We start from the raw sequence: 18,282 nt of genomic DNA on the forward strand, positions 1-18,282 counted from the left end.
AAAGGACTTGATGAATTCTCGGTGCCAACCGTGCAAATGTGCTAGTGCCACTGCTCACGTGTTCTGTTCATCATATTCTTCCACAGCTGGCTCCATTGCTGCTCATCAATCCAGGGTAGAATTTCACTTCTCTTCTGCCACCGTAATGGGGAGGCTGTGTTTACGGGGGTATGAGCCATTCATTGTCTTGCATGACAGACACAGCTAATAACAGAGGTGATACACGAATGTGTGTGCGTACCAATATCACCACAATTACCACAGATTAGGCTGATAAATATGTTTTTACCTTTGGTCAATATTCTGAGTCACCTCTGTGTAGTGCACTAAACAGCTTCGCTGGTCTTCTACCTTCGCAGGGCGGAATGGCTCATGAATTTTTTTAATTACATTTTTATTTATTTAAGTACCCTAAGGGCCCATTAGGGCATTACATAGGGGGGGATGGAAAAGGTCAAGCGTAAGTGCAATGTCTACAATGTAAATAATATAGGAAAATATTAGGTACCATAAAGAAAACTGAAAGAAAAAATTTGACAGAGCAAGCTATCAATTTTTGGTCTCTAGATCCTGGAACTCATCTTCAGTTCTTTGACTCTCCCTATGCCAAATATTATTTCCACATCTTTCTCAGCCTGCATGAGAACAATTTTAATGGGCATTACGGCCTAGCAAGACATTATAAATGCACAAACTGCATTTTTTAGGACATGATTGCTGCGTACAGTAATGCTCAAACTTCTTAGCATAACCGAGTGCAAAGAGAGTAGAATCATAAAAATTCGCAGATAACCGTATAACAATTAAAGGCGCAACAAAATTTGGACCATGTAAGGAGCCTAGTTTCAGATGTTGTAGATAACACATAGGAATGTCATGCAAAATTTTCCACTTCAAATATGAGCTGAAGTGACACAAAATGTTCACAAGAATAGACATTTCTGACACTGAAACTTAAAGAACAAACAAATGGTCGATCAAATGGTAGATCCAATGGAAATGCGCTAGCATTAACCTTTCCCCAGCCATAAGTAACCAAACAGCTGAAGCACACCACAAGGCTTCCTAACAATGCCTTAGACATGCCACTTCACGCTGTGCTCAAAGATACGCACCTCCACAAGGCATTTCTGAACCCGTCATATGCCACACGCAACCCGCAAAGTCTGCTGCAGTCCACCACAGTGCGATTCCTTCCTCTACCCTGGTGGTCTGCCAGCTGGGAACACCGAACCGCTGTTGTATGCCACCTGTATTCCTACAGGCTCCTAAGGTGCGACATCTAACCACCCTTTCCCTCCTTTGCACATCGTCTATCACACCCTCCCCCGTCATTCATCCCTCCTCTCCACTTTTGACAACACGCACTTTCATCATCCTTCTGACTCTTTCAGGCTCTCCCACGCTGCTAGGTAACAGACCGGCGCTGCCGGGTTTCCAGTTGCATGAGCGTGCCAATGCTGACACATTAAAATATGCCACAATTGCTGGCTGGAAATGATGCAGAACCCTGAATACTGAGAACCAGCACAATGCCTGGGCATGACCTCATAAACTTAGTGATGCCCATGCACCACAACATATCTCAGAAGTAATGCTGGTAACTGTGTCATATCTGTTAACCACAAGGTTAAAAAAGTTATACATTCTCTGTGTTTAAAAGCCAATGCCACAACATGAATATGAGACAGATTAATTTTGACCACCAGGCATTCTTTATTGTGCACCTAAATCTAAGTGCACATGACGTGAATATGCGATGGCGTAGAAGTAGAGCATTCGCTTCGCATGCAAGAGGACCGTGGTTCAAATCTCGGTGCCGTGCAATTTTCCACCGGATTAAAAAAAAATTCGCATGTCGACAAAATTGCATAAACAGGCCTGGAGTGCGGCCTGATCCCGGTGACCAGAACCGGTAAGGCACTGCCTCACCAGAGCAGGATTGGCCACCCTGGTGCAGTACTTGGCCACAACCTCCTATATGACTACAACAATCAAACCCCAGCCCTCAGTCCCCAGCAGCTGCGAAGCAACTGATCATGGCGGCGGTCAGACCTGTGACGAAGAAGAGGGTGCTAAGAATCTCTGGATCCGGACAGGCCGTCATTGGAATCTGATCCTGGCAAAGTTTAACGGTGGAATGTTATCTAGTGAGGCGAGCCTAGCAGTGCTATTGGAGGAATTAGCGGGCATTAAATGGGATATAATAGGGCTCAGTGAGGTTAGGAGGACAAATGAAGCATATAAAGTGCTAAAAAGTGGGCACGTCCTGTGCTACCGGGGCTTAGCGGAGAGACGAGAACTAAGAGTCGGATTTCTGATTAATAAGGACATAGCCAGTAACATACAGGAACTCTATAGCATTAATGAGAGGGTGGCAGGTCTTGTGAAATTTAATAAGAGGTACAAATTAAAGGTCGTACAGGTCTATGTGCCTACCTCCAGTCATGATGACCAGCAACTCGAAAGCTTCTATGAAGACATGGAATCGACGATGGGTAAAGTCAAAACAAAATACAATGGGCGACTTCAATGCCGGGGTCGGCAAGAAGCAGGCGGGAGACAAGTCAGTGGGGGAATATGGCATAGGTTATAGGAATAGCAGGGGAGAGTTATTAGTAGAGATTGAAGACCGGAATAATTTGCGGACAACGAATAGATTCTTCCACAAGCGGCATAAACGAAAGTGGACATAGAGGAGCCCGAACAGCAAGACTAGAAACGAAATAGACTTTATACTCTGCGCTAACCCTGGCATCGTACAAGATGTGGACGTGCTCAGCAAGGTGCGCTGCATTGACCATAGGATGATAAGAACTCAAATTAGCCTAGACTTGAGGAGGGAATGGAAGAAACTAGTACATAAGAAGCCAATCAATGGGTTAGCGGTAAGAGGGAAAATAGAGGAATTCCGGATCCACCTACAGAACAGGTATTCGGCTTTAACTCAGAAAGAGGACCTTAGTGTTGAAGCAATGAATGACAATCTTATGGGCACCATTAAGGAGGGTACAATAGAAGTTGGTGGTAACTTCGTTTGACAGGATACCCGTAAGCTATCATAGGAGACGAAAGATCTCATTAAGAAACGCTGATGTATGAAAGCCTCTAACCCTACAGCTAGAATAGAACTGGCAGAACTTTCCAATTTAATCAACAAGCGTAATCTAGCTGACATAAGGAAGTATAATATGGATAGAATTGAGCATGCTCTTAGGAAAGGAGGAAGCCTAAAAGCAGTGAAGAAGAAACTAGGAATAGGCAAAAATTAAATGTATGCACTAAGAGACAAAGCCGGCAATATCGTTACTGATATGGATAAGATAGTTGGAGTGGCTGAGGAGTTCTATAGAGATTTATACAGTACCAGTGGCACCCACGACAATAATGGAAGACAGAATAGTCTAGAGGAATTTGAAATCCCACAAGTAACGCCGGAAGAAGTAACGAAAGCCTTGGGAGCTATGCAAAGGGGGAAGGCAGCTGGGGAGGATCAGGTAACAGCAGATTTGTTGAAGGATTGTGGGCAGATTGTTCTAGAAAAACTGGCCACCCTGTATACGGAATGCCTCATGACCTCGAGCGTACCGGAATCTTGGAAGAACACCAACATAATCCTATTCCATAAGAAAGGGGACGCCAGAGACTTCAAAAATTATAGACCGATCAGCTTATTGTCCGTTGCCTACAAAGTATTTACTAAGGTAATTCAAATAGAATCAGGAACTCCTTAGACTTCTGTCAACCAAAGGACCAGGCAGGATTTCGTAAAGGCTACTCAATAATAGACCATATTCACATTATCAAGCAGGTGATAGAGAAATGTGCCGAATATAACCAACCCTTATATATAGCTTTCATTGATTACGAGAAACCGTTTGATTCAGTCGAAACCTCAGCAGTCATGCAGGCATTACGGAATCAGGGTGTAGACGAGCCGTATGTAAAAATACTGAAAGATATCTATAGCGGCTCCACAGCCACCGTAGTCCTCCGTAACGAAAGCAACAAAATCCCAATAAAGAAGGGCATCAGGCAAAGAGATACGATCTCTGCAATGCTATTCACAGCGTGTTTACAGGGGACACCTGGATTGGAAAGAATTGGGGATAAGAGTGAATGGAGAATACCTTAGTAACTTGCAATTCGCTGATAATATTGCCTTGCTTAGTAGCTAAGGCGACCAATTCAATGTATGCTCACTGACCTGGACAGGCAAAGCAGAAGGGTGGGTCTAAAATTTATCTGCAGAAAACTAATGTAATGTTTAACAGCCTCAGAAGAGAACAGCAGTATACAATAGGTAGTGAAGCACCAGAAGTGGTAAGGGAATACATCTACTTAGGACAGGTAGTGACCGCGGATCCGGATCATGAGACGGAAATAATCAGAAGAATAAGAATGGGCTGGGGTACGTTTGGTAGGCATTCCGAGATCATGAACAGCACGTTACCATTAACCCTCAAGAGAAAAGTGTATAACCAGCTGTGTCTTACCAGTACTCACATACGGGGCAGAAATCTGGAGGCTTACGAAAAGAGTTCTACTTAAATTGAGGACGACGCAAGTGCTATGGAAAGAAGAATGATGGGTGCAACGTTAAGAGATAAGAAAAGAGCAGATTGGGTGAGGGAACAAACGCGAGCTAATGACTTCTTAGTTGAAATCAAGAAAAAGAAATCGGCATGGGCAGGACATGTAATGAGGAGGGAAGATAACTGATAGTCATTTTAAGGGTTACGGATTGGATTCCAAGAGAAGGGAAGTGTAGCAGGGGGCGGCAGAAAGTTAGGTGGGTGGATGAGATTAAGATGTTTGCAGGGACAACATGGACACAATTAGCACATGACTGGCGTTGTTGGAGAAGTATGGCAGACGCCTTTGCCCTGCAGTGGACGTAGCCAGGCTGATGATGATGATGATGAAATCTAAGTGCACTTGCACATTTTTGGCCCCACTGAAATGTGGCTGCCATGGCAGTGGGGGATCAAATGCGCAATGTTGAGCTCTGCAGCGCAATGGGCTGCCCCGGCAGTGTTTTAATCACCCTGCACTGCCTGCATTGACTGCTAGAGTGCTATTTAAAGCTGTTAACAAAAAGAAACTAGACAAAAACAAGTCTTGTAGCTTAACCTAAGCTGCTTCAATAGTGCGTACTGCTCATGTATAACCTATTTAGCAAAAATGAAACTTCTTAGCGCTTGGTCTTTGAAACGGTGCAACATCCTCTCACCAATGAAGAGATAAAAATCCAGAAGCCTCCCTTACTTGCAGGATGCTGGCAAGCTCGGGAGCAACGAGTGGTGTCTGCGGGAACGTGAGCACCTCGTACTGGAACTGCGCGAGCTGTGCCTGGTGCATCCAGGCATGTAGATGAAACTGGGTGGCGTTGTCCGTCACCACGTGAAAGTGCAGCAAGGAAGTTGGCCGGCGGGTGTGACGCACTGTGCTCACCATAGCTGCTACAGCACCACCGAGACCAGCATTGGATGTTACCAGCACCACGTGCACAGGAGCAGAGGATCCGCCCGGGCCACCTTCGTCGGACTCGACCAGAGGTTCACCTGATTGCAATGTTTGGTCATCAAAGAAAACACTGCAATCAATGTCACCACCGCAAGCCTATCTTCACCCTTTAACAGCCGAGCCCGAGCTGTACTCGTTCGGGGTGTCTGCACCAATATCGCCAAAGACGATCCTTCCTCATGCAGCGTCCAGCTCTTTCTTATTCGCTTGCCGGAGACAAACCACACTCGTCAAATCATCAAAGCAAATGTATCAGCTAGTTGATTGTTCAGCTTCAATGCGGGAACGGCGCTAGAAATTCTGACACAGATGAAGGCACACGGACAACGACATGTTGCGCTGAAATGTGGTTTTCCATGTGCCTTCATCTGTGAGCAATTTTCTAGGATTGTTTCTCACATTGAAATCATCAACTCACTTTGTGTTGTAAATTTGAGTTCTTGCACTTGAACACCATTCTATGACAATTTCAATTCCTTTCTGAGAGTGGCTGTGTCCCACTAATATTTTGGGCAAATATAGAAGGTAAGCCTTCTATTTATCGCTTTGTTTTTTAATCCAGTTAAGTGAACGAGAATTAGAATTAAAAAAAGATGAGCACATTTTGTGCCCTTCCCTACAAAAGAACTCGAGTAAGTGGTTAAAGAGACATGAAAGACCAAATCAAAATGAGCTGCCCATTATAGTGTATTACCCTTCTCCAATACCATGAAAGCCATTCTTACCATGAGAGGAAGCTTAGAAACCCAGAAAATAAGGACGCCTCGCGACACAGACGTGGCATACCCGCACAAGCGTGCCACGATGTCACAGACGTTTGCGGTGCCTTCTCGGGCCTAGTTAATTTCTTGACGGTGAAGATGGGCTGCATCATATACTAAACAAGCCAAATACCGAACTTCACAAGTTTTAAAAACTTTCGCTGCACCACAATGGCCCATATACAAGATAATAAAATGAAATATGTGACATCATGATGACGTACTTGTCACTCGGGTTTCGGTGTGAATTTGAAAACGGGAAGTTTCGCCCCCATTTTCCTTTTTAGGAATCAACCTCTCACTGAAAAATTATAAATACTATACAGTTTTTAAAGAATACTTTATTAGTCTAAACTGGATTTAGTGTTTCTCTGTAGTGTCATAATGACATGACATTGTGGAAATTTTTCTTTTTTGTGCATGTTAAATGAAGGTTGCAATGCCTTAGTCTATACGTTAGGAAAAACAGCCAAGTGCCCTAAATAATTTTCTGCAATACTTGTTTCTATGAAGCAGTTCTGGCTTTGGTAGTAGAAAGTGAATGTGTCATGACGTTGCGGAACAGAAGCTGGCTCTGTTCCTGCTGTCGCTTGCAGCTGCCACAGACAAGCGCAGCCAGACAAAACACAGGCAGCACACTTGCTTACTTTTTAAGTGTGAAGCATGTCTTAGTCTAGTCAAAGCCAAGGTCAAACGCAAAGCCTGCCAAGGTCACAACGTTCGTTGACATGTGCTGCACTCACACACACTTGCTCACTAACCACTACTGCATTGGCACCACCGCCTGCCTCCACTCGACGGTACTAGCCAGTATCGGTGGATGCACCACAAGCAGATGTGGCTCGGTTGCACCAAGTGCGCCATGTTGGCAATAGGCCTCTACTTGCAGATACAACAATGGGTCCTCGAAAGTATCAAGCAGAAGAGAAGTAGAAGAGTGCAAACGCACCACCGAGACTACCGAGGTGTGCGATGGGTACCCAAGTGGCAAGGCAGGAGGCAAAGCAATGGGACGATGACATATGCGCGGCCGTGGAGCACGAGCAGGCAGAGAGGCAATGCTTGGCCGAGGAGCAGAGTACTGCTGGGAAGCGCGACCAAGAAGAGAAATGACGTGCAGCCAAAGAACAGCAACGCACCGAGCCGAAGTTCGCCAAGACTAGGTGGCTACGATTAGAGGACCGGCAATCGCAGAGTGCACATACATATTTTAAAAAGCAGTCTGCCGAAAAAAAATTTCATGGCACATGTGGCGGCCTTCGAGCGAGTGTTTTCCCAGGGGGAAGCGAATTAGTTTAGGCTCTGCGCCACTTTCAGAAGAGAAATGCTTTGCACTGACTTAGATAATCACTGAAGATTATTTCTGCGGTAGTTTTCTTTAACAAGCAACACCATCATATCTAGCCTTATTGCTATATGATGTCAGCGAATTTTACTCAGTGTCATGACATCACAATATTGTCAATGACACCCGAGACAGCTAAGACAGCTTCAATATCAAGTAAAAATATCTTTTAAATGTTTTCCAACCCTCATGCTTGTATGTTCCTTTTGCACATGAGAAGCATAAGCAATCTGATACTGCTTTTGTTTAATGCAGTGCAAGGGCCTATACCAGCAATCTCCAGTCACCACTGTCTCACATTTTCACACTCCTAAGACTGCACACTTTGCAATCTTGTGCCATAAACTATACCTCTATCGTCCTCGTGTAGACTTCCTTCCCCTCGGCACCTATTCTGTTAACCTAATATACCACCAGCTATCTGCTCCATGCATTGCATGACCTGCCAAGCTCCATGTCTCCCCATTAAAGGGACACTATAGAGCAACACTAGAACAGTTTATACTGGCCAAACATTCTTTTAAAATCCAAGTTTCATTCATTTGGTCAAAGAGGGTTGATTACCTAAGAAGAATATGAAGACCAAATATCTTTGTTTGAATTTCCCACTAAAACCTCTGAGTCAGGTCGGTACATCGGTGTGACATCACACATTTTGAATTATTTTCTGCAGTAAGGCCCTTTTGATGCAGGAAACGTTCTCTAATCTTGCTTAGGTACGTGTACACATTATTTAGGATGAGTGTAGCCCATTCTTTAGTGGTTAAGAACTAACAAGACATGAACAGGCACTGTCAAAACGTCACGCTGTGCTGGGGCAAGAACTTCAAGGTGACATTGCCATCTGTCTTTCGTTTGCAAATCTCTCCTGGTGTACCAAGTCATCTCTCACAATTAGGAGTGGCTGTACTCGCTATTGCTAAATCATACTTCCCTAATACAACCCAACCTAACAATCCTTTTCACTGTCTCTTTAATCTTCACTAGCACTTCAGCTGCACCTGTTTGCCCTCTCATCAGAACAATCTTCATTCCGTCTCCTGATGCTGTGCCTATCGGTTTCTGTTCCATCGTGTAGTTTGCACATGGCAATTAGAACATCCTCTGCCACATGAGTGCTTGTGGTGAGGTCTATCTATGAAGGATAACTTTCAAATTAATTTTAGTTGCCAGTGCGGTGGCCCTTCGAAGCTGCAAAGGAGCGTCAGTCATTTACTCGGACTCAAGAACAGCTAATAGAACCATCTCGTCGGCCCTCGTCTCTAGGAAAGCAGCTATGGTTATTAACACCATCTTCTTCCAAGAAACGGGAGGAGACAACCTTACGTCCCCACACATCACATGGTTACTGGCCCACATGGACAACATTTCCGGACCTCCTGACTGTAATCCGAACGAGCGGGCACACCAACTGGCGCGAGAGCTCACATTCCGCGTCTGCGGTCCGCCCTTTCACTTCAACCCAGCCTGGATGGACTTAGACAACAAAGATCTGCTCGTATCATACCACGAAATCACTTCAAATCATAGGTTATCACGAAGAATTTTTCCTCCTCCTCACCCAAAGCTCATAACCGTACAGGCCGTCACTTACAAACAGTTGCAGACTAGGACATACATCACACCAACAACACTAAGCAGGATCAATCCTGACCTTCCTACTGAATGCCCACACTGCGGCCCCGAATACAACAACTTCAAACACATGCTCTGGCTGTGCCCTGCCAACGCGAGCACGGACTTTCCCGACCAGTCTTCCTGGGACTCAGCGCTCAGAAGCACAGAGCTCATCGCTCAGCTCAAGGCTGTCCAGAGGGCCCGGGCCGTCGCCGAAGGACTCTGTCTACCTGCCCCGACCTGGGTGGAGCCGCCGGATTGATTTCCCCTCAGGACCTAAATAAAGTTCTAACTCACTCACTAGTTGCCAGTGCAGTGGCATGTCATCTCCACTCCCTTGTACCCCATGCAGTGCTCAAGTTAAAGACAAATCATGAGCCACTAAGAAGCCAAATTTTCGTCCCGATAAGCTACAAATGGTGTTAGTTGGTGTCGCGTATTTGTGATCTGGTAAATCCATGTGTGGTTCATGGCAACAATCAGACAAAAGTTCAGGTGCAGCCTGGTGCATGCACTTTTGAACTTACCAATCAGATGCAGCATGTGCCAGCCCACCTGGCATCAGTGGACTGGCGCGAGCACCTGTCCAGTATACTTTTAGAATTACTGCCTTGGTACTGCGCCACAAGTGACACCCGCTCAGCCTGACAGTGTGAATAATGACACAAATACTATGTGAGCTGAAAGAAGCAACAGCATATGTCATGCTTAGCAAAAATATTCATGTGCCAAAAGCTATTGCATACACTCAGCTATAGCATAGGCATCGCGATGCAGCAACACTCATTAGTGGTCTTGCTCTGTAGTACCGAATGTCCTCTTGAGGCTTCTGTCTTTAGCAAGCCCAAGCGCAAATGCTGTTACATGCAGTCACACTTGTCCACTGACCCTGCTTACTTACGGGCTTATCAGTCGCACTTTCAAACTTTTATCCGCTACTGCAGTAAAACCTTATGACTTCTTGTGACCACAATAAAGCTTAAGTTTAAGCTTAAAGGGATACTAAAGAGTGGAAAAATGATTTCTTCTGTATTAGTAGATTACCTTTCCACACACACAAAAAAAAAAAAAGACACCACCCCTACTATGAGAATACACCTGGTAAGTCAGAGAAAAGCACAAAGATGAAAGATGGGTGGGGCAATCGCCTTCAAGTTCCCACACCAGCAAGCCGTAATGCCGCGGATTTTGACAGCATCTGCTACGGCCCAGTTAATTAGTTTGCAACAGACTACATTGTGTTCTAAAAGAGTCAATGACTGAGCATGGCAAGTTTCAGGAACCTTTACTGAGCTAATGCAGCCCAGGTATGAAAAATATACTTTTAAATGCCTGACATCACACCCATGTACTAGGGTTGCAGTTTTGGCACGAAATTCAAAAAGTGAAACATTGACTTTCATTTTCTCTTCTAGTAATCCACCTATTACATCGAAATTAATGACAACAGAATTATGAAAGAAGGCTTTATCAGCCAACACTGGATTGGTGTTTTGCTTTAGTGTCCCTTTAAGCTTAAGCAAGAAAGCCTCATAATCACATCGTGCTTTTGGCACATGAAGCCCAAGAATTTAAAGCTTAAGAAAAGGCAGAGATGAACAAGGAGAAAATTACAATCGTAGCAGATACAGATAAGTGATTCATCATTCCTTTTAATGGCTTCAATTTCATTAATGTCATACCACTTCCAAAGAAACTAAACATGATAGCGCTATCAGATGTCACACAAAGGATGTTGCAAGTCAGTAGCTTATCTCTGCATTTCTCTGTTTTTCACTTCAGGATGATTGACTGATTGATTGGGTTTAATATCCCAAGGCAACAAGGGTATTATGAAAGGGTTCTTGCACCCCAAGCATTGCGAGTGTTTTTACATTCCACCCTCACATTGAAACACAACTATGGCAGCAGAGATTTGAACCCCCAACCTCAAGTTCAGCAACTACTGGGCTGCCACAGTGGGCATTCATTTGTAATGGCAAATTGGGCTGTTCATTTCAGAGCGCTCACACGAAGCTTTAAAGGTAGTTTAACCCTTTAAGGGTCAATGACGTAAATATACAGCGCCGCGAACAAGTCTAAAAATGGTCGATGCCGTATATTTACGAGCTGTCTGTACGTTTAAAAAGCGCACCTATCCGAACTCTTTCTTTTCTGTCATGTGTTGCCACTATGTGGGAATACAGGGAATTTTTTTCGCGTGCCTCCCTCTCTCGGTTTTCATTTCATGGTTTGTTTTAGAGCTAGTTTGCTCCTACGTGTCTATATACTACTGCTCACGCATTGGCGCACGGGCAGGCTGCGGTTTCGGTTTTGTTCTGCGCACGGTTGCGGCTTCTTGCGCTTGTAAAACTGATGGCTATCTCGTTACTAATCGCTCAAATGGTGACCGCCTGTCTCTTGCTCGTTTAGTGTTCACAGGGGAACGCATAGGAAGGATGCCACTGTGCATGTGTGTCCGTTGCTTTCTTTTTTTTTCCTTTGGACACTTGCGAAAACTAATTTTCTCTGGTTGGCGATAAGATGAAGATTAGCGGAAGTTTGTCACACGTTTTGCTTTTTCGACAGGCACACAACCACACAGTTTTCTTGAGTTCTCACACCTATGCAGTTCTATTACACTATGGATGTACAGTCAACCGCAAAAGTTTACGGGACGCATGATCTGCCAAGAAGCTGAATTCTCGCGAAGCGTGGTCACACAGTGCCGAATTAAATGTTCCAGCATGTAGTAGCCTTCGCCACCTACACTTTGATTAATCAAATACGAAGTCTCATGCCTTAACAATGCACGAATTCGCATTTGAAGGGAAACCGCATCCCATAAACTTTGCTGTTGACTGTACATATTAGTGTAAAAGCAGGAATATTTGAGTCGTGCAAAATATTCTCGTGTGCATATTTTCAAAGCACTGAACTATGTGTATAACAATGCATCAAATTTTTCATTAATATAAGTTTATTTCATTTTTTATTGTTGTTATTCATGAATGGCGAGTACATATATATCAACGCAAAATATTTTTTTTTAACTTTACGGTCACCCTAGAAAAATAAAGGTAAAAATAAAGAAAGGTAAATTTCTTTCGAAATAAGTCCCTAAGAAGAATTGTAATCTGCAATAAAAAAAATTGACCCTAGGTGGTCGCATATGGTGAAAAAAGTCAACCCTCAAAGGGCTAACGAAGCAACTAACCTTCAGTGTGACAATAAGCAGACTCCTATAGTGTTAACAAAGCAGAAATAATGCTACGAAAGTCTCTTGATTTTTGTAATACAGCTTCATTGTCATTTTGCACGACCATCAGAGTGCTCTGACAGCACTATGATATGACCAGTCGAATGTGCCATAACATGTCTTGAGGCATGACATGCAACACTGCAGGCTACGGCAGCAAATTTCCAGTGCCTGTTCCTGAAACAGCATGCCAAAATAAGGCGAATCTCATTACCACCCGCAGACCGGCCAAACGAGAACTTGGCCTCGTTGGAAACCATGAGCCGGTAGCCATAGTAGAGGCCAACAAGGCACGTCACCGCCAAGGAAGCGAAGAGACCTGCAAAGTACATTGTTCCTCTGGTGACAATGCAAAAGTGGAACAAGTTCAAGCAGACATGCAGCTGATGACATGGTCATGCCATGCAGGCTATTTTCAAACAGCACTCCTCTGTTTGCTGTGAAAGCATCACAAACCTGTATGACAGAAACAGATTAGAAAGGAGTTCCATGTCAGGCAGACAGACTTGCCGAGCCCCCTTTGGTGGTGCCCCTCATTTCCTCCTACGCCTACTTGCGCATTGATTTTAGGGAAGCAGGCCCTCCATGGTTGCCGGACCTTCCAAGGCACTGTTTTGTTCAAGGTAGTTCTAAGCAACTCCCTTCTTTCAACTGGCTCTAACCACCCGCTGTCTGCCCCTATGTTCTCTGGGCTAGCTCGGCAACTAGAAATTATTGCTTGCCTATCATGTGGTGACGCCACAGTTCCCATGAGCCTTTCTTTACATTTTTTTTAATGATTATACTTTGAAATGTTCATTTGACACTACCTCTTAGCCTTTTCTTGTTTATTCATCCATGATCACTGAGGTACACTCTGGTGATAGACGATAATATCACTACAAGTGCTTCCATAAAACAAAACAAGCAGTGCAATTTCAAGTGAAAGTTTGGACACCAACGGGGCCATGAATAAACATCTTGCAGCTGAGAATAGGGTGCTACATTACATGCGTACATGTAGTTCTACCAATGCAATGGCTGCTCCAATGTTATGCTGCATGGTCACACCATAGGATCACTTAAATCTTTTTTCTCAGCTGCTTTCTACATACTTCTTTCTGCAATTGTACCCTCAACAGTAAATTAGAAAAAAACGTTAAGGACAAGACATAAAAGTATCTGAAGGAAATTTTTATTTTTCATTAAAATGTGCACAATACACCAAGAATAAGAATATTCAACAAATATAAAAATATTTTGCAGAAACTTTTTCAGCAATAGGCTTTTTCCCTGTGGGCAACACCAGGCAGAAAACCGAGGGAAAGCTTCCCCATCAAACTTGTACAGACAGTCCACAGTGAATGCAACACAGAGGTGTACCACTGCATTTCTTCTACATTAACTTTGTTACACCATTGCAGCCAGGGATTCCACATCATTGATCTTTGTTCTCTGACGGTGCCTTAAAGAGAAAGCGAGCCATGCACCAAACTTCATTTTCCTCGTCCTCTTTTCCTGCTTTAATCCAACAAAACAAGCTCACGGCCTACCCATTCAGTGTCGGCCAAAGAGATTTAGCAAGAAACTCTACGCTCAAAACCGTAACTCGGCAAAAAAAAAAAAGATATTTTGTTTTGTTAACTGTAGGCAACACTATTCCATAGAGGGTTAATGCCTGCCTAACAGATATCAGTTTTCTTTGTCATTATTAAATTACAATTGTGGCAATAGAGCAGAAATTAAAACATTATTGTGAAGCATAATTTCACTCTGGAAACAAAGCACTGCTGTGGACGCTTCCCTGAAGTCATTACCTCTATGAGAAATTCATTTCTTGCTTCACTGTCCTAAACATTATTCTTAACCTTTTCTGTACCGCAGCGCATGAAAAAAATTTTACCATATCTCCCAGGATCTTGTCCGAAATGCAGCAAGTGACAGGCAGCCATATTTTTCAATTTAAGATCCCACGCGGCCTATAGTATTGATAGGAACTACAGACGAGGCCACTAACATTAGAATTACTCTGTGAGCATATACAGCAGCTCTAACGAACTTTATGTAGCCTTCATGTAAGTCTTGTGTTAGGTGGCGACGAGCCTTTATATGGGTATCTGCCACCATAAGTTAAATTGTGGATGAAACTTTCCACTAAATTTAGTGATGCAAGTTACAAAATTGTGAGAGACCATTCTGACAGGCTACGTTCCCAACGATGAGCGGTGATGCTCAAGTACTAGTCCCATTTCTTCAATAGACCTTGGCCTCAGCCACAAAAGAAATACTATAGCCTATCTGAGCTCTATATACAACATATTTACCTCGTCTAATTATGGAGCCGCCATGCTTCAGAATTTGCCGCTTTCAGTGTTTTGTGCAACATACAAATGTAAAGGAATAAATTTGATGTGTACAGTTAAAGGATAAGGCAGCATATATATTAAGGTGCATGCAGGCTGCCCACATTTGTTGCAATAAAACTAACTCACAGAAATTTGATTAATCCGATGCGAACATCCGCACAAGTCAGTGCGCAACAAAAACAGGCAGGAATGCACCACGACTTCCGAACAGCCTGGGACACGAACTGACAGCCCACTGAATTTGGTGGGGAACAGCGGCTCAATACTTTTGAAAAAAAGCACTCGCCCATAGGCTCCCCAATTAAATCTGATATACATTTAGAATTGAAAACAGTGACCAGAAGCAAGGGGATGGATGTGCTCTTTCAAGAGTGCACAATGGGAGGATTGCTCCCTCCTGAAGACTACACCCATCACTGGCTGCAGTGATACGAATTGCGATGACGATTGCAGTCATAATCAGTAGAAAAAAAGTTAAAATTGTCCCACCAACCACTGCATTACTCCAATACTGTCCATAACAAGTTAATGCTGCACTATGAAGATTGTCTTGGAAGGTAAGCTTCATTGTATCATTTTAATGAGACAACAGAGCTATGAAATATGATCACATGCCCAGAACGATGTGCAAAATAGTGATTATCATACCACGCTGAGGGCTTCCTTATGTTGTGCTGTCATTCTTTCTTTTTCTACAAAAATATACAGTCCGCACGCTTGCAAGACAGAGAAACTCAACGGTCAAATCTGTGAGATCAACTGACCACACAGTGATACCACGGTTTATGAACGCTTCTGTTCACGGAGAATTCAGTTCACAAACAGCAGCATTTGCAAAATTTTACCTCAATCCACAAACACCATCTCAGTTCACAAACCTCGTACCAGGTTCATGGAGATAGCTTGTGTAATGTTGGCATGCTGTCTTGTTTATTGTTAAATAAAACAAATTTACCTAGAATAATATTATGTCTGAATTGATTTCTGAGCTTAAAGTGTAAGTCATCCATGCAATGCAATGTTCTTTTAATAGCACTGCAAAGTTTGAAAGAACGCCTGCAACCAGAATGTGTCACTGAATGTAATATCGGAAGATGTAGTGCAGAGGTGGTGAGGGGATCATGTAGAGAGACTGAGGTTGAGGAGATTGTGTCCATGGGTAGGAGTATCCTAATCATACTTTGGGAAACATGCAGAAGTGGTGTGCAGTATCGTGGATCTGGATGTCGATCATGGAGGCATGGAGGAACTTGTGGAAGACCATAAAGAGAGGCTGACAACAGAAGAATTTGCTGAACTTCACTGTGAGCAACAGAAGGCTTTTGCTGACGAACTTTATAGCGAGGAAAAGCATGACAGGGAGGCTAACAGCAGTGCTTTATAATTTACTCTTGACAAATTGAATTAATACCAGGACTTCTTTGAGAAGCACTGCTGAAATATAATCAGTGGGATAGCCAGAATTTTTTTTTTTAGGTGGGGCACAGCCTGGGCAGGCTGCACACTAAGCTAATTTCTTTTTGGGAGGGGGGCACATATTCAGTGTGGCCCCTTCAACCCCCCCCACCCCAACTATGCCACTGAACACACCTGAAATGAACCTAGTGTATAACCTGATTAACAACAATGTGGTCACTCATAACTGGACGGTTAGGTTGTGCACTGTGGTCAAAAAATAAAACAAGCAGCATTGCCAGACTTCGCCAGAACCGTGCCTGCAGCTTAGAGACAAGGAAGAGAGGCGAAAGCTCGTGAAGTATATACACGCGATGTTCTTATTGAAATTGACCCTCCCTCAACAAATAACCACCTGCTGCTCCCATGCCTGTCCCTCTAACCAGAAGCGTTCTCTCTATTCACACGATCACTTTACTATACTGCACTGTACAGTAATGAACAGCAAACATGTTTGTGTATTGACTATTCATGTGTTTAAATAAGTTATGTCGACACCATCAGAATCTGAAATGATTAACTATATTTATAAATTGTTTCCCAAGGGAAAATCTCCTTCGGTTCACATCAAATTTGGTTCGCGACGTGGGCCACGAAAATAATTAAGTTCGTGAATCGAGGCACCATTGTATTTCACTTCATGTTTACAGCAGAAAAGACGTCACAAAAAGGGTCGCTTCGAAAAGTGCTTAAATTTCAAGCCTGAGGCACAGGTTTTCTCGTCTTTCTCGTCAGCCACTACAACCAAGGTAGCTAGAATTGGTACAGCGTGCAAACAACGGCAAAGCAAGTCACTCTTAAGCAAACACTTATACGACTCCACTCAAACAGTTTCTGGAAGAAGTTCCCGCGTCCCGGTAGCTGTTTTCTCTTGGTACGTACGAAGCACTTTCGGTTTGTTAGAAGAAACAAGCCGATCGGCGAATTGTAGTTAGAGCGCCCAGTTGAACACCTCCATTTTAATCGCTCGTTGTTCGGGACAGCCGAAGCACTTAAATACTTCACTGTGCATGAATACAAAATCATTGTTCTTATAAACAAGCCCCATATTAGGTTTTGATGCCTATCAGAAAACTTAGTGCTTTCGTGTACACCGCATTATATAACGACGCACGGCGTAGAAACGCTATGCCACTACAGAAAAATCCGGAAAGTTTGTTCAGTCGTGCGAATATGGAGCAACCTCGTCATCCGATCATCGCCCTGAATAAATTCAAGGACGACCGCTGTCATCGCACTATGCGACCGATCTCTTTCTTCATTAGGCCCCTGCTGATATTCGAAAACTTTCTGAGCACCTTTACGGAAACGTCAACGAGCGCGGCTCTCGAAGAGACCAATCGCTGACTCTTTATAATTATGAGGGAAGCTTAGCGGCTGTCAAGAGACCCACATCATACTGAAACGTTCGTTTCTTTTTCTTTTTTTTCGACACGGCTGGACGCGCGTATACGGCTATTACAGTCTCTGTCGGACCCAAGCAAGTCGCTTACCTTTGACGAGGCAGGTGTTGTGCGAGCGTTTCAGCATCGCCATATTTCCCTACGTATGTGTGTCCTTGGAGGATTACAATTAGACTAGTTTACTGTCATTAACGCAGTCATCGCGCATTAGCTACACAGGGCGAAACTCATTCCGCGCACAGCCGGCGGCACACATTTTACGGCGGTGTGCTTAGAAAAATATACAAAACAAAGACGCCGTTGCCAGACGCGCAAACAGACCTGGATAAAGACGGCCAGCAATACTCCACCGACAAGTGCGACGAGCGGCTTGGGCGGCGCTAGGCGGCGTCAAGAAGGTTAAACTACAGTGACGGGGCCCGGTACTTTAAAGGGACAATAAAGTGGTAAATGATTTCTTCTACATGAGTAAATTACCGTTCTACAACACCAAGAACACCACTCTTACAACGATAAGACGTTTGGTGAGCCAGAAAAAGCGCGAGAACGAAAGACGGATGGCGATGTGTACGTCCCCGCGCCTGGGGGCTGT

At 43.9% G+C, this 18,282-nt stretch overlaps 1 protein-coding gene across 1 annotated transcript in view; it reads right to left on the reverse strand.

Moving 5' to 3' along the window:
- LOC142576600 (glycosyltransferase 8 domain-containing protein 1-like) overlaps positions 1 to 17,997 on the reverse strand; it is a 90,158-nt gene extending 72,161 nt beyond the window's left edge. Inside the window, exons 1-3 of the mRNA XM_075686798.1 lie at positions 17,781 to 17,997; positions 12,702 to 12,806; positions 5,269 to 5,564 (exon numbers count right to left, since the gene is read on the reverse strand). Coding sequence (XP_075542913.1) covers positions 5,269 to 5,564; positions 12,702 to 12,806; positions 17,781 to 17,823 — 444 coding nt within the window. The 5' untranslated portion in view covers positions 17,824 to 17,997. The remainder of the gene's footprint in view (positions 1 to 5,268; positions 5,565 to 12,701; positions 12,807 to 17,780) is intronic.
- Between the last annotated feature and the right edge of the window lie 285 nt (positions 17,998 to 18,282).

This window comes from Dermacentor variabilis, chromosome 3 (assembly GCF_050947875.1).
Source record: "Dermacentor variabilis isolate Ectoservices chromosome 3, ASM5094787v1, whole genome shotgun sequence".
NCBI lineage: Eukaryota > Metazoa > Arthropoda > Arachnida > Ixodida > Ixodidae > Dermacentor > Dermacentor variabilis.